Source organism: Sylvia atricapilla, chromosome 19 (genome assembly GCF_009819655.1).
Source record: "Sylvia atricapilla isolate bSylAtr1 chromosome 19, bSylAtr1.pri, whole genome shotgun sequence".
NCBI classification, from domain to species: domain Eukaryota; kingdom Metazoa; phylum Chordata; class Aves; order Passeriformes; family Sylviidae; genus Sylvia; species Sylvia atricapilla.
Genome location: NC_089158.1, coordinates 9,813,343 through 9,841,060, shown reverse-complemented (window position 1 = coordinate 9,841,060; position 27,718 = coordinate 9,813,343). Strand labels below are relative to the sequence as shown.

The window sequence follows — 27,718 nt, the reverse complement described above, 5'->3', positions numbered from 1 at the left end:
TAGATCTACTTCCAAGACACTTCAGTTTTACTACACATCCTCCTAGCCGATCATTTTTGCACAAGGACATAATACAACTTTTTGATCAGATTTGTAGGAGGAACCTATGAATTACTTATCCAGCAGCTAGTGGTGTGATTGGCTTTCATGCAGGTTCTCCACGGGGAGAACAGCCCACGGCAGCCACTCATCAGATCAAACAGCTCCACTTTATTAGCTCTCACAACCTATTTCAAAGGTTTCCACCTCAGGTGACCTCAGTTCTGACCTGCCTGTGACAGGCTGCTGTGAACATCACCCATCTCCTGCTGAAGGGCTGCTGCTGCATGGGAACCTCACTGCCTGCCTCAGCCTGAGGGTCTGCAAGGGGCAAAGAACTGGCATGGCCTTTAAACCCCGTGCAAATAAAGGCGAAAATCTTACACCTTCTCTTCAAGGGCCATGAATGCACTACAAGTTCTGTACAGGTTTTCCCCAAAGTATCACTCGTCTCCAGCAGTTATTTTGATCTAAAGCTGTGCTGTCCCCCGCAGCCCCGGCGCTCTTGTAACACCCTCAGACTCTGGAAGAGCTCTGGGAGGATCAGCACGGTTCCCTCAGGAAGCACCGCCCCGCCCGAAGGCCGCTGCTCCTCTCCAGCCCAGCGGCCTGCTGCGCACCTTCCTCCCGCCGGACGGCCCCTGCCCGGGCCCGGCTCCAAGGCTCCTTCTCCCGGCGCGGCGCCTCGCCTCACCCCGGCCCTCACGGCAAACAAAATGGCGCCGTTGCCGCCCTCACGCCGCTCCTGCTGCCAATCAGCCGCCGGCCTATCAGAGCTCGCCGCGGGCGCTGAGGCCCCGCCCCCAGGGGAAGCGCGGGAAGCCGTGAGGGGAGTGAGGCGGCGGCCTTTGAGGAGCTGGAGGGTCTGCGGCGCTCTGGGAGCCCCTCCTCGGCTACAGCCGCCTCAAACGGCCCGGTTCTACTTCAGTTAGCTCGGCTCCGCTCATCCCCATTCAGCAGGAACATCGCCATGAGGAAACACTTGACTTCCGTGCTCCCGAGCAGGAGGGCTCTGCTCGCCTCACAGCCCGAGTTTGCTACTGTGCCCGTGGTCAGATTATCCCCAGGGAAAGCCCTCAGTCCCGGATTACACTGTCGTGCTCATCAGTATGCAGAAAACGCAGCAAAACCAAGCCTGTGTTGCTCAAATGCATTAGGATATGCAGTGGTAAATTCTAGCAAAACCTCTATGAAAAGACCTTGATGGTCTATAGCAACAGAGAAGGAAAAGCTCTGCACAATAACGTGATAGGGAAAGGAGGAAAAATGAAAATAGAAAGCAACCCCCTGAGTGTCCAGCGATGGCTCATATCCAGGGTTGTTTTTAATGTAGGGAGGACTGTCAGCTCGGTTTGTGGGCTCACAGGAGCTCCCCTGCTCCATCAGGGCTCGGGGCTGGGCTGGAAAACCTCCCTGGATTAAACTCTTATGGTAGGCACCTCCGAAGTGTCTAAAGTTAGGCTGGATGAATGTGAGCCAAGCTGTTGGAACAGATGGAGTGAAATCCTCCTCTTGATAACAGGAACTTTATATCACTGCCACAGATAAGAAGGGCAGCTAAAAAAAAGTCAGGGAGGTAGTTATATAAATTTCAAGACGGCTTACCAGCAATGCTTAAAGGTAAAACTTTCCGATAGATCCTGAATATCCACTTCCAGCTGCGGACCCTGAGCTGCCAAGAAGTTCTGCAACACAAATGAGATTGTGACACTCGAGCTCCCACACTGAGACCATTGGAACTTAATGATACAGCACAAACACGCAAAGCATTTGGAAGCTGGAGCCTGGGGCACAGGAGATTAATCCCAGCATCAGCAGCCTGGCACTGAGCTGGAGTTCAGTATTCAAACCCAGCTGAGGCACATGTGAACAGAAAGGTGATTGACTACCAGAAAATAACCATCTCATTAATGCCCCAAATGCTACCAAACACACTCATTCCTCTTCTCTTACAGGGCTGTGAAGTACTCGTGCTTACAGCAGCTCTGACTCAATGTGGTTTTCTACCTTCCTTATTCATAGTTTTGAACATCTGCAAATTCAATTTCCCCATCTTAAAACTGACCTGCTTCCTTGTCTTCACATGTAATTCTGCTTCCAAAGATGCACATCTCAGCCCTGGATCCGTTTTTCTTAATTAGCTGTGGATAGTTTAGATGGAGCTGGATGTCAAATACATTGTTAATATTTATTTCTGAGCACCAAAAACCTTCAGGTAGGCATCTAAAATAATCCATGACTGGAAGCTGACTATTAAAGTGTTTTGGATGAAATGCTGCAGAACAATTATGCCTGCTCTGCATCCATACTAAAAGGGGAGTATATGCTGCATGCAATTGGAAGGTAATGTTTATTTAGGGAGTGGAAGAAATCTGAACAATAAAGCAGCTTTTTCTCTTCCTTTCAGTACCTCCTTCTTGGAGGAAAGTACATTATTACACTATTTCTCAGGCCCTTGGGGAAGACAAGTGGGTGAAGCACTCTTGGGTTGCTTCCTCCCATTCCCTACTTCCCTTAAACTTTCTCTAAAGGTCACAATCAGGGAGAAACTGCCGAGCTGACCTTGCCAAGGGATGCAGCTCTGGGAAGACAAAGCACAGAGACCACGCACAACCACCTAATGCCATCCTCTTAAAGCAAAACACATCTGGGAAAGTGACATCGCAGCAGCCTCCTAGAGCAGGGCTGCTTTCTGAGCCACTTTTGGTGGTTTTGGTGACCAGAATCCGTTTGTTCTCCTGATTATCTCTGCAGAACACAGGGCTGGGGAGCGGAGCTGCCCCTGACCCAGTTAGTGCAGCCCTGAAGCCACGAGGGCTCAGCCAGGGCTACAAAACCCTGCTGAAGACAACATGAACCACACTTGACCCCACAGAGTTTGTTACTGATGGTGATAAGCAGAGATAGCCTACATTTATTTTGCAGATTCAAGCAGAATTTGGAGGGCCATGGGGGGAAAAAAAAAAAGTTCTAAATTGGACATGTTTGAGAAATACTGAGTCACAAGTTTCGAGCTGCACAAGGTCATTTTTGCAGTTTCTTTTTTCAAAGCAAACCCTAGATTTTATTATATAAAACCAGTGTTGGCAGCACTCAGAACATGCAGTCTTTTTTAGCAAAGCCCTTTGCAGCATGACTGTGGTTTCAGTCTTGGAGAAGCCTGCAGATGCTACTGCTTCTACTTTAAGAAGAGAATTAGCTTTATATTGCAAAATATTTAATAATTTTCTGTTCAAATGAAATGAAACAACAAAATAGTTATACAATTTTACTAGTTTATATTTCAATTCATAAAGTATACACACTGCAACTATGCTACCACAATGTCCACGCATCTAATATTGATGGAGTTACAGTAATTTTTTTTTTTTGGTATTAAACAATAGAGATAATGTATGCAGTTAAGGAAAAAAGCTTGGACATAGCATGTTCTATCCCGTAGTTACAGAGTACATTAGCTAGCATTAGTACAGTAAACAAGAAAAAGTTAGAAATACAAAATAAACCAAATATCTTTATATACAAACCAGTGCCTCTTATTGTTACCAGCTTATACTCACACTGCACACAAAATTTATCCACTGATGCAATAGATACTTCAGCATAACACAAACCATTATAAATTAAAAAAATTACAAGGTGCAAAACTCCATTCTACAGCTTTCTGGTGAGAACTCAATACAATCCAAGGAATGAGAACTCCAAGCACGTTTAGCACCTATTAGTGCAACTGCATTGAGCGTGACAAATGACCTACACCACCTCAGAACGCTACCAGGGAAGCGACTTGGACAGCTAGAGATGCTCGCAGCTACACTCACGCTGTGATTTTTGCCTCACATATATCTCAGTTTATTGTTTCTTTGTCCCATTCATACCCATGTGCAAAACTAAAACCTGGGAGCTCTGTCGGAGCTCCGCAGGCGGCCTGCTACAGCCGGGGGAAAAAAACAAACCAACAAAAAAAAAACAAAACAGAAACCTGACAAAACCCAGACAGACTCCATTGAATGTCAGACCATCCACATAATTCATATGATCAGCACTCCAGGTGCTGGGGATTCGAACGCTGTCGATATGTGGATCAAACAATATGACACAAGTGAAACGGAAATTTGCCCACGATTCCGATTATTCTTGCCTAGCACTTGGACAAGTCTCCCAGCCTCCGGTGGCGAATTTGTTTGGCAGCCCATGCCAAAAAAGCCCAGAGTTGCATAGAATTGATTAGTAACAGAAAGAAATGCCAAACACAGAGAGATGGATGCTGCATCTACTAGAACAAAGTGGGGTTGCTCGACAGGAATGCTGAAATCATCCCCATTCATAAAGCAAAACATGTCACCTCCTACTCTCCATTTCCTACCTCTGGGGACTGCTTTCTGGCACTGATGTAGTTCTTGATAAACTTGTATTTTTTGTTGCATTTTTTCTTTTTTTTTTTCTTTTCTTTTTTTTTTCTTTTTTTTTTTTTTTTAACTTTGTTAGTGACACTTTTCCTTTCAAATAAAATATTAAAAAAGGTTATAACTGTAAAAAAACCTATCATATGTAAACTTAACAATTAGGGTTTGGTAAGTTCTCGTACCTAGTCTGTGAAAAGCCTCCAGCCAGACGCAGAATGGAGTGTTTCTCTGAAGAGCTTCAATCTAGCTACATCACCTGTTAAATATCAGTAGTATGAACATCCCATGTCTAGCAATAAAACCTCTCTTGTGTTTCCATCCTCTTTATCACTGACCTATTGAAATCCTGACATGCTGTGTTTCTATTATATTTACATTCTGGTCCTCTCATGTCACAGAATTAAACATCTGGCCAAGGAAGGCAACAAAAGGTGTTGTGTTAAGAAGGTGTGTTTGACAGAACTGCTTTTCAACAAGTCTCTTTTCCTTGGACTCCAGTCACTGTTTTTATAGAGCTTATTGTTCTGTTGAACCATGTTTTCTTTGCAGCTTGTACTTCATTCAGGGCCAGACCCAAATGGTGCTCCAAATCCTGCAAACAGAAAAGTAATTTCATTAATTTGTTACATATTCACAGCACAAGGTTATAGGAGATAAACTTAGAAGGCTCTAGAACATCTACAAACACTTGGCCACCTCAGAAGTTCTAACCTTACATAAATTAAAAGCAGCACAATAAGCTGACAAAGAGGGAAAAAAACCTTTGAAAAGCAAAACAAGACTTGTGTCATTGCCCTTAGTGAAACATTCTGCTTTCTTCAGTACATCCAAACTCTCTAATTCTCTTCCATCTGAGGAGGAGCTACTCCCACAGGAAGTGGACTTTCTACAAACTGATTTTTACCTTTCTGTGAACAAGGCACACTGACATATCAGTTTTAGGCTAAAAGCACAATGTTGTCATATTTGACAGAAATACTTCAGGTACCTGGAGTGCTTTGCAATCGTGTTTTAAGAAACATGTCTAACATTTGTCAATGTTACTTCTTCATTTAGCACTGATTGTGAGATAAAGACATGCATGATTCAGAGCTTGGGCTCCTTCCAAGCAGTTGCAGGAGATCAGGCAGCCAGCACTGCACTGCAGACAGGCAGATGTCTGGAAGCTGTAGTGGCTGCTAAATACAGCTCATGCAATTTCAATTACATCGTCTGCATACAGCGAGTTTCAGACGCAGTGTTTGGTTAAATAACCCATGCAGGAAATAGCAGGTTATGGTTTCAACCAACAGGATCTGTTCCAATCCCTCCGCAACTCACACACACATTGTTCTAGGAACGCACACACGCTGCTCAGACTGCAAAACAAACTTCCAGAGCATTACCTGTATTTTACATTCCGCCTCCACGAGCTGCAGCTTGGTCTGGGCCAGCTCAAGCTCCATTTCCCTCAGCTGGTTCTTCAGTGTTTCCTTCTCCTCATCCGTGTCCTCGTCTGAACCATCCTTGGCAGTGCTGGCAACCTTCACTCGGCCCTCCTTATTGAAGAACTCGCGGCAGTGCTCGCAGTCATCCACCTTTTGCTAAAGCAAACACCTGGCCGTGAGCGACGTGCTGGGGATGTGATCAAAGCCTGCTCCTGCCTCTGCTCTGGGAGAGCAGCTCGGCACCAGAGGAACCACTGATGGCAACTTCTGGGGAGGCACAGAGAGCAGGAGCTCCTGCCAGCCCCAGACTCCTGCCTTTGGAAACACTGCTGTGTTATTTTGCTGCAATAATGGGCTCTGTCTCTCCTCCCTGTTACTTTAAGATAAAAGACAGAGAATCTCTTCCAGAAAAAAAAAAAAGACCCCCTCAACCCCCCCCCAGCATCAATATTAGCATGTAACCACTATGGCATGAGAGGGCTCACCTTTTCTCCCAGATCTTCCCCTTATAATCTTCTCTTTTATCTGTGGGGACTCCCAGCCACCATTTTAGTAATGAAATAAATTGTGCATTTACTAAGTGACTGAAACAAGACTCTGGTCTCTTACCCGTATTTTCTCAATTTCAGCTTTATTTGCTGTTTGTTGCTTTTCCAGTCGCTCACTCAGCTGGGAACAAATCTGACAAGCAAAATTACGTTACCAGAACATTTAAAAATGTAAATTCCTCCCCCAATGAATGCTCAAGCACAAATAAATGCTGCTGCAATATTAACATGGATAGTCTAAGGACTCTTAGAAAGCTAGAAAAATTAGGATGCTGCATTAAGCTGTCTCATTGTACATTTTCCCATTCTCTACATATTCTTCTATCCCCACAGGAAAAGGTGCAGTTCCAATGTAAGTTATTAACAGTTTGGCCTTGCTAAAGGAGCCAGAAAAGGTTAGGAATAGCACGGCCCTTTTGTTGCCTTTGGGAGAAAAAACCAGGCAAGACAGAGTAGCAAAAAAATCCTAATTCATTCCCTGAGACCTGATATGGGCCCTGCTAAAGGGACACATGAATTTGGTCTCTTGATACCTTGTGATCAGAGTCTGAATGCCAAAGCAAAGCCTTGAAAGGAAAAAGGCTTTTTTTTTTTTATTATTTCTGAGGTGCATTTGATTGACAAAGTGAAGATGAGAGAGCAGCTTTTTTTGGCATAAGGTGCACCTTTGATATCCAGGAGCCCATTTGAACAAGGTCTGGCTGTAACTGAGGCTGTGGTGACAGCTGATCTACAAATACCACATCAGGGGCAAACAGGACTGATCACTTCGGGATCTCAGCCAGAGAAAATGCAAAACCAGTCACAGGCTTCCCATTTAGAACAGCTAAACTGTGTCCTCAGATGCATGGCACAGGTGGCATTGATTTCCAGAAATGTCCTAAACACCTGAAAGTACTCTTGTGCTTTGAGAGCAAACCACATCATCATCAAGTTGTACTTACCTGTTTGTAGTCACCAATAATAGAGCTGTTCTTTTTGATTTCTGACTCTGCCTTATCTAGTTCCCTACGACACATTTCCTTCAGCTGTAGGGAAAAAAAAAAAAAAAAAAAAAAAAAAAAAGGGTTTATATAGTTGTAGTCTGAAAAATACCCAGGTGGTATTTCTTCCCTGCCGTTAACCTCACTGCTCTGCTCTATTCAGGGACCCAGAGTCCAGCTCAGCTCCATGCAGGCAGGGAAAAGCCAGGCTTTGGTGGCCTGACAGAACAGTGGGCTAGCCAAGGAAAGAAAAGATTCAAAAAGTGCTGACAGCTGAAGTCCTGCACTGCCTCTCTGTGCAGCATCTGGCACAGGCTGTGACTTTGTGATTTCAAGTTAAAAATTCCCCACTCTATGAAGCACCTGGCAGGAAAATGCCAAATTCTGCTTTGCTGACGTCCTTTACACCACAGAGGAGAGACAAACATGACTTAGAACATTAAGCCCTTCCCACACTTGTCACTTTTTATTTTTATCATCTCTGTTCTGTAGAGAACAGTGAGAATGACAGAAATGCCCCAACCTGAGCAGATTCTTCCTCTAGGCGCCTCTTTTCTTCTTCTGCATCAATCAGCTTCTGTTTGGTCATTAGCAGCTCCTTATTGAGGGCATCTGCCTTCTCCTCTGCCTGAAACACAGAGAGGAGGCTGAGCAGAGGCTTCCCTGCTGTGCCTCCACACAGCCAAGAGTGCAGCCATTCCAGTCTTATTAAGGTTTGGTTCATTGCAAATAAAAACAGTAAAACTTTCTTCTGAAAATTATTTTTCTAAAACTTCTCATCTGCAATAGCAAAGCAGCAACGCATCAAAATTAATGATGTGTAACCACTATACTCCACCCCTCCAAAATGCCTCCTTGAATTCAGTGATTAATTTAAGCAAAACTGGAGTAGGGATTGCTCCAAAGAAATCCAATACCAGAAATAAGTGTCATTTTCTTGTCCAGTCTGGAAGTTGATCAATATATTCTGAAGATAACCAAAGGCACAGAACAGCTCACAATGAGCAAGATCAATAAAAGACTATAACCAACTTAGACCTAAGTTTAATTTGCAAACATTCAATAAAAACAGAATTAATGAAAAATGCCTCTAGAACATTTAAAACCCCCCAGAACTCTATGACACTTCCCAGTGGATGTGATACCATCCCAGAAAATACTGAGCTGCCAAAGGAAATAGAAGTCAGGCCCCTCTCTCCTTTCTCCTTAAAGGAAAGAAATGTCCCACACCAGAAACCAACAATCCCTTTTTACTGCAGTTTTTAAAGTATAAAAATATATCGTTGAAAATTTTCAAGCTCTTTATAAACCACTAAAACTGCAAAGTTAAGACACCTTTTCCTGTCTCATACACACAACACAGCACTTCCTAATAGGTGTATGGATTCTACATAAAAATAGATCAATAACTCAACTGATATATAAAATCTTCAGAAAGTATCTGTACTGATTCCCTTCAAAGAAAGAAAATCAAAAAGTGAATTTTAGTCCCTTAAAGTCCTGCTGATCCTTTAAAACAGACAGCAAAGAGAAAGAGAACATCTTTTCATTACAGATGGGGTTTAAGCTGTTTTAAAGTTAAAGGACACTGGGATGTAGGAGCCCAACAACAGTAGAAAAATGAAGCCTATTTTCTGGTCTGGTGAAAGGATATTAAGGAAATTCTTGTATTTCCAAATGCTTTGTTTTGATCTTTTAGGTTGCAGATTTCAGACATGCCACGTAGGCATCAGAAAAGGTGTGTTAAACAATGTCCTTTGGTACTTTCCTTTCAGGACCTCAGGATGCCAGAATGAAACTTATCACTTCAGGATCCAATTAGAAGAATTAATCATGTCCTAAAGTAGGATCAAACCTACCTATCTCCTCCCAGGGGATAACCCAAATGGTGCCAACATCATTTGCCATCTTTGAATACAAAACTATTATATATCATATTAAGCGTATCAATTTTGCCTAATTTTGTTCCACTCCCAGCTCTCCACTAAAAAAAAAAAAAAAAAAAAAAAAAAAGTAAAAGTAAAAATATAACTGTGTCTCACGCAGGCTCAAGCAGCCACAAACAACAGTTAAAAACTGACAGAAAAAGCTCCTTCAGGACGATTTTTGCTGGAGTGCACCTCCTGAGTGCCACTGCTGGGTTATCACCAGTGGGAAGCTTCTGGAAGCTTCACTAATGAAGGGAAAAAGCCCAGGTAAGAGGAGATGAACAGAGCAATGCGTGGGGAAAACCTGCTCCTAGAACATTCTTCTATGATCCACATTTTAACACCTAACAGCAGATGTAATAAACCCAAAAGTCATGAACCAAACCTCATTAAAGCAACATTCGCCCATTGGCATCAACATTGACTATGAATAGTTTCCCAACAGCAAGTTTCCAGGAGGTCGTGGGAAACCTTAAATTGTCTGAGGCAGATCCAACGAAACATTTTGAAGCCTGTCAGCTCCTGCACTGTGCAACTTTCAGAAGTCATTTTCCTTTGAGATTTCAGAAATGCACTTATCTTGGGACAGAACAAGAATGGCAAAACACGAGCACTCGAACCCTTCCCCTCATCTCCCCAAGCAGACAGAGTAAATGTGTTGTAGGCTCCCCTGTGCTAGAAATGCCAGCACCTTTCTGTCTCTGCATGTCCTGGAAAAAAAAGAAAAAGTATATCCTAATAAAAATCTCCCACAACGGAATATGTAAAGAAGGGAGTGGGACAGCAAGCTGAAAAAACCTCCTGCAACACAAAGCAGACCTGAAGTTTCCTCCTGAGAGCTCTCCTGATCTGGAAACAGCCCAGGATGAGGAGTTCACACGGGCAGATTCCAACAAGCCAAATGGAAACCACAACATTTTCAGAGTTGCCTGAGGTACCTGAGAACCTGATCCGTGCAGAGCCAGACAGATTCAGACTTTCAAGTTTATCAGGTACTTCACAAAGCCTGTCTGCTGTGAAATTATATTCATAAAAATCCCAGCAAAACACAAGCCAGCATCCATGTTATGATCCCTGTGATGGTTCAAAGACTTGACACACCTCCTGCTAGACTTCCTTAGAGAAAAGAAAGCAACTACTCCAGTACAGGCTGTCTTTCCCCTCCAGTCAGTGTGAGTGCTTTTCAGAGCCATGAGTATTTCAGTCAGCACTGCCATTTCCCACGGACCTCTGTCACAGGCCTGTGCACTGTCAGTGTGCAGTCAGTGGAGGAAGGAATCCTGTTCCACACACAAAAACTCCGCGGATCTCCCCTTCAGTGAGACAAGGAACAGGAGCTGTGTGCCCTGCCCAGGCTGAGGCCATGACTTACATTGTCCAAGTCCTTCCTCAGTGCAATCTTGCTGGTGACCAGCTCGTGGGCGAGGTCGTCGTTCTCCTGCTCCAGTCTCATGTTGGCCTCCTGCAGGCGCCGGTTCTCGCGCTGTGGGCACACACAGGGGCTGTCAGAGCTGCCCACTGAGCCTCTGGCACACTCACACACCCTCCTGGGCTACACACAGACACACCTCCAGCCTGCAAACACAACTCTACCTGTACAGGGAACTGCCCGGGACAAAACCACAGCCAGAGTGGAAATGTCAAATAAATCAGAGATCAGCCTGGGGAATACACCAGGTGTAAATAACTCTGCTCAGCCATTCCTTGCTGAGCTACAGAAAAGTCTGCAATAGTAGGGGTACCGCTGTGCCATTGATACTTGGCCAGGAGTTTCCTACAAGTACTGCTTTTCTTGCTCAGAATTGAATTTGTATGCTAGAAACAGGGAAGAGAGGAGAATCCTGGGAAAAAATGCTCTGTTTTCTCTCTCCTGTTACAACTCTCAGCACACGGATACCAAAGAAAGTTTACATAAAACTTCTCTGATTAAAATACATGAATTTATTTTATCTATGTCTCTGTGGGTGTTACTGTGGTATGTGTACACATATGTAACTTTATGTGTAATTTATCCCTGTATTACATTTATTTTATAAATCAACCATTTATAAAATTCTATGCTCGCTGCAGTATCCATCATTTGAAATTAGGAAGAGAAGTAAAAGCAGGAGCATAACCATGGAAGGCAGAGTTAGAATTAGTCAGGCATTTCCTTTCTGTTCATGTCTTGTGGTGCAGCCAGCAGGTTAAACAGGCTCTAGTGAACCAGTTCTAAAAGCCCAAATAAAAATTCATACTATTCCTTTCCTTGCACAGCTGGGCTCACAACAAGCCCATCCTGATCAACACTGCCAACAGAGACACATTCCCTTCACGTTCATGGAGCTGATCCCCCTGCTGCATCCAAATTGGTCAGAAAACAAAACCAGCTCAAAAAAGAGTCCAAGCAGCAATTTGCTGTTTGTTAAACCAGATCAGAGAAGATAAAAGCATTACCTCAAATCTTTCTATAGGATCCTCCTGTTGAGCTTGCTGCTCTCTCATGGCATGATATTCCTTCTCATATTTCTTCAGCTTCTTCTGGCTAATCTAAATTAAAGCAGCCCATTAGTTCCTGCCCAGAACACTGATAAAAGAGCACAACACACACAGGGTTATGGAACAAGCTTCATTCAGGCAGCTCCAGCCTTCTACAAAGCACAGCTCATGGCTTCACCCAGTTCTGAGTGTGAAACCCTCAGGTGTGGTCAAAAACTCAGTTCCACTCAATATATGATAGCAGCCTCTTCCTGTGGGGGAAGGTTTCAGAAGGCACCCAGAGCATCCTGCCCGAGCTCCCCCTTGGTGCTGCACACTCTGCAGACCTCCAGCAGAACAGTCATGGCTCATTTTTGGACTGGCCTGATGCTGAGCCTCTTTCAGCTGTAACATTTATCATCACGCAGAAGCATTTGGTTTACTTTACATGAGACTGTAAATGCTGAAAGGGCAAGTGCAGGCTCAGCTGACATTTCTGCCAGTGTCACTCAAGCCCCGTGCTGAGGTGTCTGGGCAGGCAGCAGCACCTCAGGGGCACAAGGGCTGTGTCCCCAGCTCTGACACACACAGCACCAGGCCCTCAGAGTCCCCTTCTGGGAGAAGGGACAGATAGGTGATGCTGAATTCAGTATTTTGTGCCCAGAGTTCAAGTCCTGCAGGGACAGGGAACACAAGGGAAGCTGTAACAGATCCTGACCAGAGTTTCCTGGTGTCACCTGTGCCAGAGGTTACAACGGTTCAGCAACACAGACCACACTAAGGTCACTGTGAGCATTTCACACACAAGACATTATGCATCTAAAGGAAATCTCCAGCATTAAAAGTTGCACGTAAACATTTATTATTGCCCCAGTACATCAAATAAATTTAAAAGCTATGGATAAGATTTCTTCTCTAAAACCCCTCTTCTGAGAAACAGGTCGAATTTTACATGCATAAATGACAGGCAGAATGGAAAAGCTGTTCGGTTCCCCTGAAGTCAGGTTTTCCCACTGACAACCTTGGGAAGGAGCTGCAGAACGCGGTGGCCAGGCTCCCTCTAGTGAGAGCTGACCAGAAACGTCCCTCTGCACTCGGGGAACGTTTCTCTGGAGATGCCAACCACGACCTGGAGTCGGTCCAACCACACCACAACTGCAGGAGTTATTCCTGCACCCCAGACATCTGCCTAGAGAGTTAACCCTTCACTGAAAATGGAGCCAGTAGCTCAAGGAGATTATTTTGCTGCTCTGCCCCTGCTCAAACACTGCCCAAAATTTTGGGGTTTCACACCCCGAGTCTCCTGCAATGTTAAGTTAGATTCTGACAAGTGAGGCATCCACCACGCCAGAGGAAAGGAAGGCAGGCACACCAATGTATTTTCATCTTCTACTTTTAGTGCATTAAGCCAAATTTTGCCTTTTTTAGGTGATACTTGTCATAAATTCTGGGCACAGGAGCCTGGGGAAGTCAGAGGGATTCTGGGGCTGCAGAAATGAACACTGATGTCCCACCACATCTTCTCAGGGGCACAGGAGGCAGCAGCAGCTCTGCTAACATCTGTTGCCCAGAGAGGTGAACTCCCCATCCCTGGAAGTGCCCAAGGCCAGGCTGGACAGGGCTTGGAGCAACCTGGGCTAGTGGAAGCTGTTCCTGCCCATGCCAGGGGTGGAATGAGATGGGCTTTAAGGTCACCTCCAGCCCAAACCATTCTGTGATTCTATGACTTGATGGCAACACTGAGGAGTGACTTTAAGAATTGGTGTTGTCTCCAGCTGATGACTTCCTGACCTCCTTTCCAGCAGAATGCTGTTCTAATCACAATGCCTTAGACCAGGCTACTTCTCCCTTCCTATAAATTATTTGTTTTGGTATCAGGAGGCCCTTTTCTGCTCAAAGAAACACTTCCAAATACAGAGTTGGAGATTTCTCCTGACAGCAAAGGACTCATATTTTAGGTGGAGGAAAGCAATTACGTGCAGCATCAAGGAGGTGGTACAGAAGGGTTGTGTGCTGAGCCCAGCAGTGCTTCCTGCACAACCTCCCCTTTAATGTCCCCAAAGCAGTCCAGGACACCACGGCAGCCTGGCCATGTCCACTCAGAGACTGCTTGTGCCACTGCACACAGCACTGGGAACAGAGTGGGAAAAGGAACAAGTTTTTACTTGGAAACATAAAAGGCAGATGCACTCATTAGGAGGATGTGAAGCAGATGCATGTGGAACATTAAATCTGTGGCTAACGCTAAATGATTAGAGAGATAAAACAGCTTTTTTCTTGATTATTCTGTAATTTCTACGTTAGTTTCACACAAGAGATGCTTGAAATCTGTGCAGAGCACTGGTACCCACACTCCTACTCCACCTGGATGACAAAATGCCTGGAATATTAACACACCAGGCAAGCTGTGTGCTTCCACACTGACACCACAAAGAATTCCTCTAGGGAATTTCAGGAAAAAAAGGACACTTTGAACCACGTCAGTGTATCTGGCTCCAAATTAACCACCCTGATCACAGCCCATGGAGCTGGAGGCAGGAGCTGCTCCCAGGCTGAGGCTCACCTTCATGTTGCAGGCCAGCTCCATCAGCTTCTTGGCGTTCTCCTCGGAGCGGTACCGCTTGGGCAGCTGCACTCGGAAGAACTTTAAAGCCCCTTCAAAGTCAGTCAGCAACAAATCATCCTTGGTAGTCTGGAGACAAGGAAAGAAACACCAGGGAAAAGCCAGGGTTTTTTTTAGTTATTGAATCCCTGAGACAATAAAAGGCACAACAGCTTTGGAAAGCTGCAGTAACATCGCTGCTCCTTAACCTTCTGCAAAAAGAGTTTGTTTCTATTTCTGCAACTTTCTATTCCACCCCCCCAAAAAAAGCACTGTGCTCACAGGACATGCCAGATTACAGCACGTGTGCCACAGGCAGTTGTTAGCTTCTCAAAAAAAACCCAACATATTTTTGTAACAGGCATTTTCATTTTTATATGGCGCATGAAGATGCATAAACCACAGTGTAACACTGTATACTCACTTTTAATAATCCCAGTGCAACGTTGAAGATAACACTTATTCCCTGGAAAGAAAAAATGACAAAATAATTTAATTTCTCAGTATTTACAAGCTTGGATAGGGATTTATTTGGTGGGTTTTGTTGGTTGTTTAGTTTCTGTGAAATGGAGGACCGGGATACTTGTGTAACCAGGTGATATATAATTCAAAGGCACAAATTACTTTGCAAATGACTGGCAAAATATCTTTACTGGAGAGTCATTATAGAGAGCAAAACACTCAACACTGGTTTTACTGCCTCTTTAGCAGTCTGAAACTCTAAAATTATGTTGTGCACTTTATTTTATTTCTTAATGAGTAGTTGGTCAGCTGAAGATAATTTAACTTTCATACAGCAAGTTCTAAAATTCCAATGCAGTAATATATACACCAATATATTAAATTCTGGTCTTCACAAGCTGGGGTAATTCATGCAATGAAAAGGAAAGTGACTCACTGTAGGACAGAGTCCCACGGCATCTATTCTGCCTCCACTCCCTGGAAGAGTTCTATTCATATTGTCCAATTAAATCAAATGCAAACAGTTCTGTAGTCAGGAGCAGCTCACACCTTCTTCAGGGGTCCCACTCATGATCATGACACATTGCTCATCTTATTTCAAGATCCTGCTTTTCTTCTTCCCCCCAAGTTAGTCTTTCACTATTACTTTAAAATGACGAAAACCCCCTTAAAACTTCTCTGTGAGCACATTTACTATTTCTGAATTGAAAGTGTGTTTCTAAACAAACAGAAGTGATTTTCTCCATACCATCTGCTCTGTCTATTCCATTGGCACATGGACAAAGCCAGCAGGAGACACAAGAAAAGGGCAAAAGCACTGACCAGGAGGTTTGTGAATGCTGAAAGCCTTCAGCCAAGGGAAGGCAGGAAATCAGCCACTTCACAGGAACAAGTGCAGATCCAAGAAGAATGGATGCACAAAGTTACCCAGGAAATCATTAAATAACTCAAGGATGCTTCAGTACAAAATGGGATTTGTTCACTGGTGGTAACAGTGCTGACTGTAATTACACTGCTTACCCACAAACCACTACATACACTGCTCTAAACATAATTACAGACAATGTCTTAATAGAAAGAATTTTGCTCTCTAAACATAAGTTGTGAAATATAGAGAGACTTCAAGTTTTCCAAGAGAAAGAGCTTCAAGGTTGTTAGTTTACCAACACGAGGGTTAGCTGGGCCATTTTATCCACAATGGCCTCCATGCAATAACGTGACAGGGGGAAAAAAGTCATCACGTGTATAATGTGACTTTAGAAGAGAAGAACCACATTTTTGTAAATCAGCTCTCACCACACAGATTCCCTTACATAGATTCACCAGTGCCACAGGGAACAGGAGATTATAATCTTTTATACAGCTATTGATTCTTAATTTGTTTCTTTAAAACGCTGAGGATCTTTATCATTGCAGGAATGTAACACTTCTACATAAAAATATCACACGCCTTGCTCTGAGAGAACAGATAGTAACAAGGACATGAACCAAGATAGTGACAAACTGTCAAAAGCTGGGAGCTGTGCAAGTCTCCAATTATAACACATACCTCACATAGGAGTAAGTCAATAATATGGAAGACCATGTAGAGAGGGAATTTTGCAGTGAACAGGGTCAGGAACCACTGGGAAGCATACATGTGTGCTTCAAGGCTGATGTCCAGAAAGTGGTTATACAGATCAGGAATGTATTCCTAAGAGTAAAACACACAGAAACACTCAAAGTTAATTTAGGCTATTTTGGAACTACAGCTGAAGCCCCAAACTACAGGAGGAAGTTGGGTGGAGTGACCATCAGTGCAGGGTCCTGCATCCACCTGGTGTGACAGGAACAGGCCTGGGGCCTCCTAAGGATGCCAAAGGCTTGTCCTGGGGTGGATGTCCAACAGCAGCATCCCAAATCCTGGGATTTGCCTCAGCAGAGCCACAGCAGAGCCACTCCAGCTGTCAGGCACATCTGCCTTCAGCAGCACCACACTGCTCCTGAGACTTCTGCTGGAACACCTGGGACTGCTCTGCACTCTTCCTCACGGCTCACAAACACCAGCCACCCTTCCTCAGGGCTTACAAACACCAGCCACCTTTCCTCACAGCTCACAAACACCAGCCACCCTTCCTCAGGGCTTACAAACACCAGCCACCCTTCCTCACAGGTTACAAACACCAGCCACCCTTCCTCACGGCTCACAAACACCAGCCACCCTTCCTCAGGGCTTACAAACACCAGCCACCCTTCCTCACAGGTTACAAACACCAGCCACCCTTCCTCACAGCTTACAAACACCAGCCACCTTTCCTCACAGGTTACAAACACCAGCCACCTTTCCTCACAGCTTACAAACACCATCCATCCCACAAGGAACAGCCAAAGCTGAGATGCAGGGTCCCTTCACCCTCCCCTTGAGCCCCCACCTGCATGAGGCGCTCCAGCTGATAGAACTTGCAGTGCAAATCTTCAAAGTTCTGTTTGAAAAGTTCCCTGAGTCCATAATCAAACATGATTTTGACCAGAACACTGAAAGCTTGCTCCTCAGGCATCTGTGAGACAGGAAAGTGGATTTAGCATTAAAACCTTTCACATCAGGTCAATCTGCCTGAACCTCCCTTCTCCCTCTAAAAGGCTGAACTGCCACTACTTTTTAATCCAGTTTAAATGTAAACAAGAGTATTATCACACAAAATGAGGTTTATTGTTCCAAATGGCACTTCAGTGGAATAAACCACCTTCAATCACCCAACTAAAAATACATCTTCCAGACATGAAGACCAAAGCAGTTTCCCAGTGTCTTTGTTCCAGAACTCATGTGAATCTTACAGATTTCGACCAGCCTAACCCTTTGTCACCCACGTAAAATAAGGCAGAGGCCATGTCACTAGATGATGATAAACAGGATATTTCCCTTATTCTTAACAATATATTTCCCTTTTTCAACGACATTATTACATCTGATGTTCATTTAATAGATGACATGAATAAGTGAGACTGGTAGCTGCTAACAGAACTTCCACACCTCACAACTCTGCACTGCCTTGGGAAGGCTCAATGTCCCTTTCCTGCCAAAAACTGAAGGAAAACTCAAAGCTCATCAGTCTTTTGACATTTTTCCCTGCCCTGACAATTCAGTTTTAATATTTCTCTAGAAAAGTCTTGACTTCAGGTCAATTGCTGGTTTCTATAAAGGACAGAACATCCATCTCAAGTATTCTATTATTAATCTGCAGATGGAGTTTATTAAAACAGAAAACTTTGCTGAAACATTCCAAACTGGTAGTGAAGGACTCGCAGAAACTTAATTTCCTTTTCTGCAACATTTGCTTTTATTATTTATTTTCCCTAGCAGCCACACTCCAAAGGCTGACTTCAAAGAGAATCACATAAAAATGAAACTTATTTGAAATTTAGCTTTTCTTTAAATGCAAACATTATTCCCAGTAGCCACAAGCACTGCTAAAGAAAGAATCTGGAATAACACATGGCTCAGCCATGAGAGTGAATCTCTCTAAGGCAAGGGACCCATGACAATGAAAATCTACAAGCAAAGCACATCTGTGCCAGTAAAAGTGTTCAGTTCTCCTAGCAGGAAGCATTGCCCTTCTCTATCTGATCCAGTGAGGAAATAAAGAATTAATGGCTCATCTAGGAAATATTTCAGATTACAGTTACAAAGAACTAAAAGGTTGTTATCATTAATCACTTGGCTTTTGTTTCACAAGAATGGAGTTTACAATCTCTTGTGTATCCTCCCCTGACTTTACAACAGTCTGGAAAATCCTCCCCTGAAGGCCAGACTTCCTCTTCCACCAAAACCTGCAGAGAACTCTTCATGCTCAGCCCTCAGTGGCAGCAGCAGCCGGGGAAAAGAAACCTCAGAGCTGGGCTCAGGAACTCTGCAGTTCCAACCAGCCTTGCCACAGAAACACTGACAAAAAGCAGACGTTACTCTGAAACAGAACAGTCTGTAAATATACAAATACAGATTTCTAATGATCCTGTATGTCCCAAGTGCGAGTGAATCTAAAACTTTTGCTCCTGACAACCATAAATCTCTCCCTAGCTTCTGAACACACCAGCAATTAAAGGATATTACACTGATGAGATCACTTCTATCAACAGCAATTAAGTTTAAAAAAGCATAATAGAGTTTCTTTTAAAAATATGAAGGTATTATTGTATCCTTCTCTAACCTCTCAAACCAAGAAGCCCAGGACAACAGCCCACAGGCAGCACAGCCTGAACTGACATCCCTTCAATATCCTAAATACTCCTCTGTGTACACAGGACACGGCAAACACCATCTGTATTTCTGGCTGATTCCAATAGAAACATCTCATAAAAAGCTTAAATCTGACCTTGAAACCCTGTAACAAAAACATTCACAGTGTTGTTTCATACACAAATTCCATGCCTACTACTGCTCCTGAGTGCAAGCCTGAATGGAAGGGGTCCTAGCACAGAAACACAAGGGCACGAACACTGAGTCCTTACAAACACCACAGCAAGTTTTAAACAATGTACTCTTCCCTGTCTAAAATCACTTTCTTACTCACCAACATATAAGAGGATGTGTGCCCTGCAACCCTATTAGCTCAGAAGTCTGTTCTAGACAAGTGGAGCAATATTTATTCCAAAGTTTGAGAGAGTGAGAGTGAAGGCAGCACTTACATGTAACAGCAGCACAGCAGCGAGGAAGGACTGGCCTTGGCAGTAGCCAATCTCTTCATCATACACAGAGTAGGCCTAAAAGAGGAATCAAGACTTTACTGGTACCTGTCTCAAGCCAACAAACACAAATAAACCAGAACACTGCATTGAACACAGCTCCATACAATTCCCATGGAGGGACTGCAGCCATTGTCATTCTAACAAAAGGGAAATTGGTGTGACAACCAAACTGGGATACACAGAGGCACTGGCTGGTTCCAGTGATGCACCGACGTTGCTGCAGCCTATTAAACCACTTATCTGAGTGCTTTTGTCCCTAAACTGGTCCCACAGGGATGTTAGGAAGAGGGGGAAACACTAGGAATTCAAAGGAAAGTGCTTGAAGCTTAAACCATTCCAGCTGAGACACCGGGATACACTGAGCTGTCCATTTTTGCTTATTGCTTCCTCTTAATAACCAGCTTCAGTGCATGCCTATGGCTTTATAACCTTTATGGAGGTATACAGCCACCTCCAGTTACACAATCTGTCCGGCTTGATCCAGGCTGACAGGTCAGGAATGATGTGAAGCCTTTGCACCAAACACTTCAGTGCAGAGGAATCCAGAAGGGCTTTGTGTCTCCTGTGTGAATAACCAGCTGAGATGGGGAGCAGCCTGAGCCTGGTGCCAGGGGCTGTCCCCATGACAGACAATGGTTAACACACCTCCCTTCTTCTCAGCCAACACTCACACTGCTGATGATGCTGAACACAAGTTACCAAAAGCAGGCCAGAAGAATTTAAAGAATACCTTGCATATTTTGTACAGGGAGTCCTGGCCATCTCCCCCAGTATCTTTAAAATAATCATGAGCAGGGAACGTTCGATTGATGTCTCGGGTGATGGCACTGTCTTGTGGAGACTCCTATCAGAAAAAGAAAATAACATGCAAATTAAAACACACCAAAGGAATATAAATTACAATATGCATGGATTGAGACTTGGGAAATCAGCACTGGGTTCTGTGCACTGTTCTAAATTTAACAAAACCCAGCGTACCCCAGCAGCTGCAGGTAACAACTGGGATAGATGTGGGGAGCTCAGCACATCTGGGGAGGTCAGGGAGTGGCAGAAGGAGCTCTCACACACACTCCCACACACCCCATTTGTGCTCCAGGCCAGGGCAGTGCACATTCAGAGATTCCTGGATGCCAGCACTGCCCAGGCACACTCCTAATATCTCACAGCTTCAGAGTCCCAGTCAGCCATAAGCAGCAGCTGCCCAAAATGCTGTCCCCAGGTTCAGCTTGAGGAACCACTGCTCATCCCCTCCTCAGAGCCCAATTAGACAAAACAGATCAGTATGAGCCCTAGGGAGTGTCATTCAGGAAAACACGAGGGAATGCAGGGACAGGTCCTGGGATTTCAGCAGGAGGAAGATGGAACTTTGTTCTCTACATCACTCTGACACCATCAGTTTCAGGTGCCTCGACATTTGGAAAGCTGAACAGTAAAAACAAAAGGGGGTTAATCTATCCAAATAACCCACATTTCTGCCAGGCAAATGGAAAAATGTTAGAAGTGAAAGATGGTAAAAGAGTACACGATGTAATCAGTCTAAGGAACATCCAATACAGCCTCTAGTTCCTTTCCTTCACAAAATGATTTTTCAAACAACAACAACAACAAAATTACCACAGTGTGCTTCATTTTCTCTTCTGATTTTAATCCAAGGTTAATGCTCCTCTCTGGGGCTTAACACAGACATTTGATTAGGAAAGCATTATGCTGCTATTAGAATGAAGACCAGATTGTTTTGGAAATTATATCAAAAGTACTGTTCAGCATTCCAATTTGATAATAATTAACATGGTAAAGAGGTATGTCTCATTATAAGGGAATCAGAAACAAACAAAATCCAATGCTCAATAAATTTCATATAAATAAACACCTCAAGTCAAAGACAATTATGCTAATGGCTGCCTGTCAACTTCAGCTGGCTTTGCAAACGAGGAAAGACAAATCTCAGAAACAATTCTGCAAACTTTAAACACGTGAATACAGACTTAGTGATATCTTTTAGTTTCTTACAAGTTTGAAAGTCTGAATTGCAGTGAAGTCCTCCCAGGAGCACAGGTTCTGGCCACTGCCAGCAGCATCTGTGGTACCACACAAGTGCCTTTCCTGAGAGTCACCTGTGTTCTGCTGCAATGGCAAAATAATCTCAAATCCACTTGCCTTTTAATCCACTTATTTAACAGCAGAGACCAAAGCATCTGGTTGGAAACTCTTAAGAGAGGATTCTCAAACAAATCACTCATTATGGCTAAAGAGAACTAATTAGTGGCCTCTCTGGCTTTGCGTGACTCGCTCAGCTCTTGACTCCTGTGTCTCAGTACAATTCCTCAAGTAATCCAACGTGAGTTCCTGCAGCTGAAACACAGCTCGGGGAGAGAAAAATCAACGGAAATGATAAGGTTTAAAAAATGTTTTTTCAAACCATGGCTTTGAAATCTCCCCATTAGTACAAACTGCTGCAATCCAAGCATTGTGTAACCTTTTCTTTACTCCTATTTTTATACCTTGCTGTGAGAATTGGCTCAATAGGCAATTTCTCATGCTTTCAGGGGACTGGGAACTGAAGGAAACCCTTCTGAACCCACACCCTTCACAAACTGGGATTGAAAAATAGAAAGCTAAGAATGACAGGAAGAAAAAGAAAGTAATAAAGAAAACAGAGTGGAAACCAGCCATGAGAACTGAGGCAAGTAGAGTGAAGACTAAAATTCCCATAACAGTTTGCTGCTCTGAAGGAAAGCAGGAAAATGTAGATGCTCAGATTCAGAACGTGCCCTTCCTCCCCCTCTTTATGCACTTTAAAATATTAGGGGACTTATATCAAAACCTTCCTCTCCAGTTGATTTAAACAGAAACTACGTGTGTAATTATGGAAACCAGGATGCAGTCCAGCTGGGAAAAGCCCATTTATTCTGTCAGGCTGCATATAAAAGCATATTGGTTCCCACCTCCTAAGCCTGACACATTTAAATGATATTTTCCATGTATTTTCATGATCTTGCAGGGAACATCCTAGGATCTGTAAACCATGTCATGAAGTTATAGCCTCAACATATTCAGGCAGAGACTGTGCTACTTTAAAAGCTTTTTCTGTAGCTTAGGGCACAATTAAAGACACAGAAGAGCTGGAGTTCCCTCTTCCTGGGACTGATCTACTTGCAAGTTTTCAGCAGCTCAGGTTTATTCCTCCTAATCCCCTGCATAAACCCAAGGGGATGAAGAAGCTGCAGCAAGGAATTGCTAAAGGACAAGATTTGTGACAAAAAGAATGAAATAAGAAACCTCCAGAGAACAGAGGAAGCTGCCTGCTAGAAATGGCTCATCACCCAAAGATCAGCTCCTGGAGAAAATCCCCTGGGGGTATAAAAGAAGCCCTGACCTAGACACAGGCTGGCTTCAGAACCACCCCACCAGTGGAGAAATGCTTGGGGACCACTCTTTAGGCTCCCCCTGCCCCAACCCCCAGAATGATTCCATGAGTGGAATTTTGCTCGCTGGTGAGTTATCTGACACACCCACCACCAACCCAAACTGTGCCTGTGACTCTCACTCTTGCCACAATGGATCCATTCCCACATTCCAGTTATTCCTCAGGAAGGTCCCAGTGGCTGCAAGAATTCTGCCACACGGTCAGAGATTACTGTGGGAAGGGTCTGGAGTCTCAGTCCACCACTGGAATTTTCCTTGCCTTGCCAGGGTGGGAGCAGCACGTGGTGTGTTGCTGCAAGGCATGGACAAGCCACCCTGGAGTGCACCAAGCCAGGGACAGATTCCAGCAGATCCAACACGCAGAGAGAGCCAAGATTCTGTGCAGCTTCCACGGGCAGCAGCAGGGTAATATTACATGATGGGGAGAAGTTATTTTGAGCAGATCCGCACATTTTAAGTACATTCAAATACATTAAGTGGTTTTTTGACAGCTATTTTCAGCGTTAGCAGGATCCTGTGCCACCACAACTATTTTGCAGGCTGATGGCATTCCCACAATTACTTTTATTAAGCAATATTTCATTCATTTTTACACAGAGTGTACTTCCTGCATTTGTCTTTGCCCAAACCACTGGAGAAGGTTTTGGTAGGAGGAATTACACCTGTTACTGAGACCTCAAGGAAGTGACACAAACCACACTTCCAGAGTAATGTACTTGTTAACTTCCCACAAGGAATGCTGCCTGCAGAATGTGTTACCTGGAGTCAGCACTAGCCCGGAACATTCACAGATAAAGAGTATTTGTGGAAAAAAACCTGAATAATTTAGACAAATTTGGACTGGTTAGACACTGCAATTGGACACAATAGTGCATTGATACAGCATAGTTTCAGGCCAAATATGGCAATATAGTGCAATTCTAAAAATAAAAGTGAATCCCTTGTGATATCCAGCCCTTTCGCTCTGTTCGTTTCCTTTTAGGGCTCCAGTTTCCCACAGGAAAATTAAGTCGAGGAGTTTGCCCACGGTGCCCTGCAGCATGTATGGATACAGCACAAACAGCAGCCAGGCTGGGAGGTTCTCCTGCCCCTGCACTCACTACAGGACTATTTAGAGCAATCAAGATAAGGGAAAAAGCCCCACCCGGTGCCAAGGAGCACACCTTTAGCAGCTCAGGAACAGAGAAGTCATCCGAGACAAGCCGTGAAAACATGTGATGTATCATTTATTTCTTAAATGTATTTATGATCCATTCAGACCTTTCAAATAAAGTGTACAAGTGCATTTCAGAATAAAAAACTACACTCTTCACACAGCTCTGTAGAACACTACATTTTTATCAAGAAACTTGAAGCAAAAACTTCCTATTAAACCACCCATGCATCCTTTGGCTACAATAATATCACCGATCAACAAGTACTGCTAGTCAATTCCGAGTTTCCCTTTAAAGAGAAGGAGCATCCTAAAATATGCCACCCCTTCCAGAGACCTCTCTTTAAAGAGAGAATATTAAATAAATTAGCTAGGCTTTTAGGCAAAACAGTAAGGCTACTTAGTACTGTTGATGCATGATCCATATATTTGGAGAACAGGCAATCCCAGGCTATGTGAAATGCGTCAACAGCCCTTGAAATTTTAGTAGTATCAAGATTACATCAATCCAGAACAAATGGCAGACAAAAAAAAAAATAAAATGTAACCAGTGGAACAATCACTGAAAAATGTGCAGTTTCTTGTAGGATGGGAAGTGCTGATAACAGATTCAGAGAAGTGTTTATAAAATCCGCTAAGAACCACATTGACATTCTTAAAATTACATATTGTACAAAGCCCTAAACTCTGTGGCTGTACAAGCACTGCCCTGTTAAACTGCTCGTTTGGGGATACATACACACACATATGTAAAATACACAGGTATGCTCGTTGGAAAGCAATCAATTTAACACGGCAGTGACCGTACAACTGCACAGCACACAAATATATATATGTATGTACATCTACAGCAAAAAGGAAACAAGCCAAGAGATGTATGACACAGCTGGGGTACACACCATGTCAAAAGGGAATAATACATTTCTTGGAGTTTTAATAGCTCATAGCAAAATTACCTCTTGGAAATAGTTACGCAAAGATTTAGAATCAGATATTTACATGCTTCCGATTTATCTAGCTCCATTTAATAGTTAAAAATATGCATGTATTATTTTAACTCAGTAACATTTGTCATTTTTGGCTCAACTGTAGTTTTTCTTATTATTAGTCTTAGTTGAAAAATCAGCTACAGAAATGTCTATTAAAATCACGGGGTGGAAGAACCCCTCTCCCCTGTATTTTAACAACAGTTCTGAGTTGGCACAAAACAGGTAATTCTGGAGCCCCAACATCAGCATTTCCTCAGCAGCCTCGTGCTTGAGAACACCCTTCCCTTGCCTGAGCCAGAGCAGACCCAGCTGAGCCAAGGAGCATGGAGAAGCCCACCCAAACAGCCCCCCAATGTGTCAGAACTAAACCACAATTAGAGTCTCAAGGGTCAGGCTGCCTCTAATTCACCTCTTTGCTTTTCTAATCTGCTTTGGTGGAGGTTTCCCCACAGTTCCTCCTTGCAGGGGTTCCACGCTCACAGCTCTTTCTCATCTTTTAATACAAAACAATTTCCAGCATTAAAAGGTGCACAAAGTTCCTACAAACACACACATACACATTCTCACCTGTGATTTCATCTACTCTTGGCCTTTTCACTGACATTCAGGAAAAAAACTATCGGCTGGAACACTACTTGTGTAAGGAGCTGGATTGTCCACCAAACAAAACTCCTTATACCAACCTCTGACAATGTCAGATCTCCACAGAACACACCAGAATAACCCCCCTGGTGCCTTCTGCTCTACCAGGTACTGGGAAAGGTGTAAGGAGACAGGCAGGACACAAGTTAAAATGAGCATCACAGAGCCATGGAGCGGTGAGGGCTGGAATGGACCTTTAAAGCTCATCCAGTTCCACCCCCTGCCATGGGCAGGGACACCTTCCACTCTCCCAGGTTGCTCCAAGCCCTGTCCAGCCTGGCCCTGGGCACTTCCAGGGGATCTCAGCTTCTCTGGGCAACAGAGAAGTTTTAAATTAAGATCACTCCACTGTATTTCATTCAGCAAAGCAACCTAAAAGCACATGCACGCACAGCCTCCCATGCTCGTGGTTTAATTGTAAACAGCATGTGAAGAAAACAATTAGAAAAGGTACGAGTACAATTCTGAAATCCCTGAAGAAAAGACATACCCACGAGTATTAAGAACAGTAAAAAAGCTCATCATTAGCGATTGCAAACGTGTTTCCATCCTGTTGCATTCATTAGAGGAATACAAAATTGAATCTAGTGTTTACATGCTAGAATTACAATAGAAACTAGATTTCAAAGGTTACATATGGAGAGAAATGTATCAGCATAGGAACTTGCAAAAGACTGTGCTGTACAGCATTTCTAAAGACATGAGTCTGTCAAGACAATACAACGATTGCAAATCCTTTCAGACAGTTCAAAAGCGTGGCTGGAGGTAATGCTGCTTTCTTGTCCTCTGAAAGGATTAACTGCACCAGTATTTTTAGTAAGTTTTAAAGACAATTTAACCTCAAGAAATACCTAACCCCTCAAAAACTGAGGTGATCAGAAACATACAGGTACCTTACAGCCCTCAGGTTTTATTTCTTTGTACACTAAACATCAATTCATTCGACAGCATCTACAGAAAACGTTTTAAAAAATGGTCTTATGAAATACTTTTAATACTCAGTAATGCTAATATTTAAAAATACTTCACAGTGTGGTACTAATGTAACTTCATAAAACGAGCAACTCGAGTTCGCTAAAGCTCAAAGCCTTACATTATATTAAAATAGTCCAAAGATCCCACACACACACACAGAATCACTAGCACTATAAATATACCTAAGCCACTTTAGTGCAAAGTCTGGTTTTGCTTCCCCTGACAAATCCCTCTATATTCCTGCCAGCATATTAAAACGTCATCCTTTACTAATCTAATTATTGATTTTCAAGGATTCATTTACAGCTGAAATCCCAGAAGAACTTTTTTCAATTTCCCATAAAAGTAATGACTTGGTTTATTAAGCATTTGATTGCTCGGTTCACGTGGTCTAACACTGAGAATGACTCACATATGCACAGCAAGATTTGAGTTCATCTTTATGAGGAGCCACTGGAATTTATTTCACCTTTCAATGGAAGGATCTCCAGTAATGACTATCAGAAAGAAGCCAAAGCTTTGAATTGCAGAATTGCTATCCTCATCTTACGAATTCATAGACAGGAGTCAGAACAGAAAGCCTGGGCTGCCTGCTCTGTTCCAACCCCCTGTGCTGCACCTCAGGCCTCACACACAGGCAGGTGGAGCCTTCCAATCCACTCCTTCCAAACCTGGGTGTCCCTCTAAATATTACCTAATGCAAAGTGCATCCCCTCAGCACTTCCTAAAACTTCTCAGCGACTGGTTACCAACCCACCAACAGGTCTGTCCTGGAGCACAGCCTGCACATCCTGGGGTCACTCAGGGATTGCAACACTCCAAAACAGCTTCAGGACAAAAGAAAGGTGACCTGAACAACTTCTGTTTCTCAGCTGAAACAACTATGAAATCACCAGCTGAGGACCAGTTCTGACTGCACCAACTGCTGAAGGACATCTGAGATGAAGAAACAAGGTGGA

General features: G+C 43.6%; 2 protein-coding genes across 3 annotated transcripts in view; one reads left to right on the top strand and one right to left on the bottom strand.

Annotated features, from left to right (window-relative positions):
• The window catches only part of STRBP (spermatid perinuclear RNA binding protein), a 73,394-nt gene extending 62,785 nt beyond the window's left edge, over positions 1-10,609 (top strand). The window contains exon 19 of the mRNA XM_066332957.1: positions 9,179-10,609. The gene's annotated coding sequence lies outside the window, so the exon portion shown is untranslated. The remainder of the gene's footprint in view (positions 1-9,178) is intronic.
• RABGAP1 (RAB GTPase activating protein 1) overlaps positions 3,298-27,718 on the bottom strand; it is a 62,898-nt gene continuing 38,477 nt past the window's right edge. For both annotated transcript variants that reach the window (XM_066332949.1, XM_066332948.1), the window contains exons 14-26: positions 20,305-20,418; positions 19,515-19,589; positions 17,264-17,389; positions 16,402-16,545; positions 14,815-14,856; positions 14,352-14,480; positions 11,768-11,860; positions 10,704-10,814; positions 7,927-8,031; positions 7,365-7,448; positions 6,482-6,553; positions 5,831-6,028; positions 3,298-5,037 (exon numbers count right to left, since the gene is read on the bottom strand). In XM_066332949.1, coding sequence (XP_066189046.1) covers positions 4,915-5,037; positions 5,831-6,028; positions 6,482-6,553; positions 7,365-7,448; positions 7,927-8,031; positions 10,704-10,814; positions 11,768-11,860; positions 14,352-14,480; positions 14,815-14,856; positions 16,402-16,545; positions 17,264-17,389; positions 19,515-19,589; positions 20,305-20,418 — 1,416 coding nt within the window. In that variant the 3' untranslated portion in view covers positions 3,298-4,914. The remainder of the gene's footprint in view (positions 5,038-5,830; positions 6,029-6,481; positions 6,554-7,364; positions 7,449-7,926; positions 8,032-10,703; positions 10,815-11,767; positions 11,861-14,351; positions 14,481-14,814; positions 14,857-16,401; positions 16,546-17,263; positions 17,390-19,514; positions 19,590-20,304; positions 20,419-27,718) is intronic.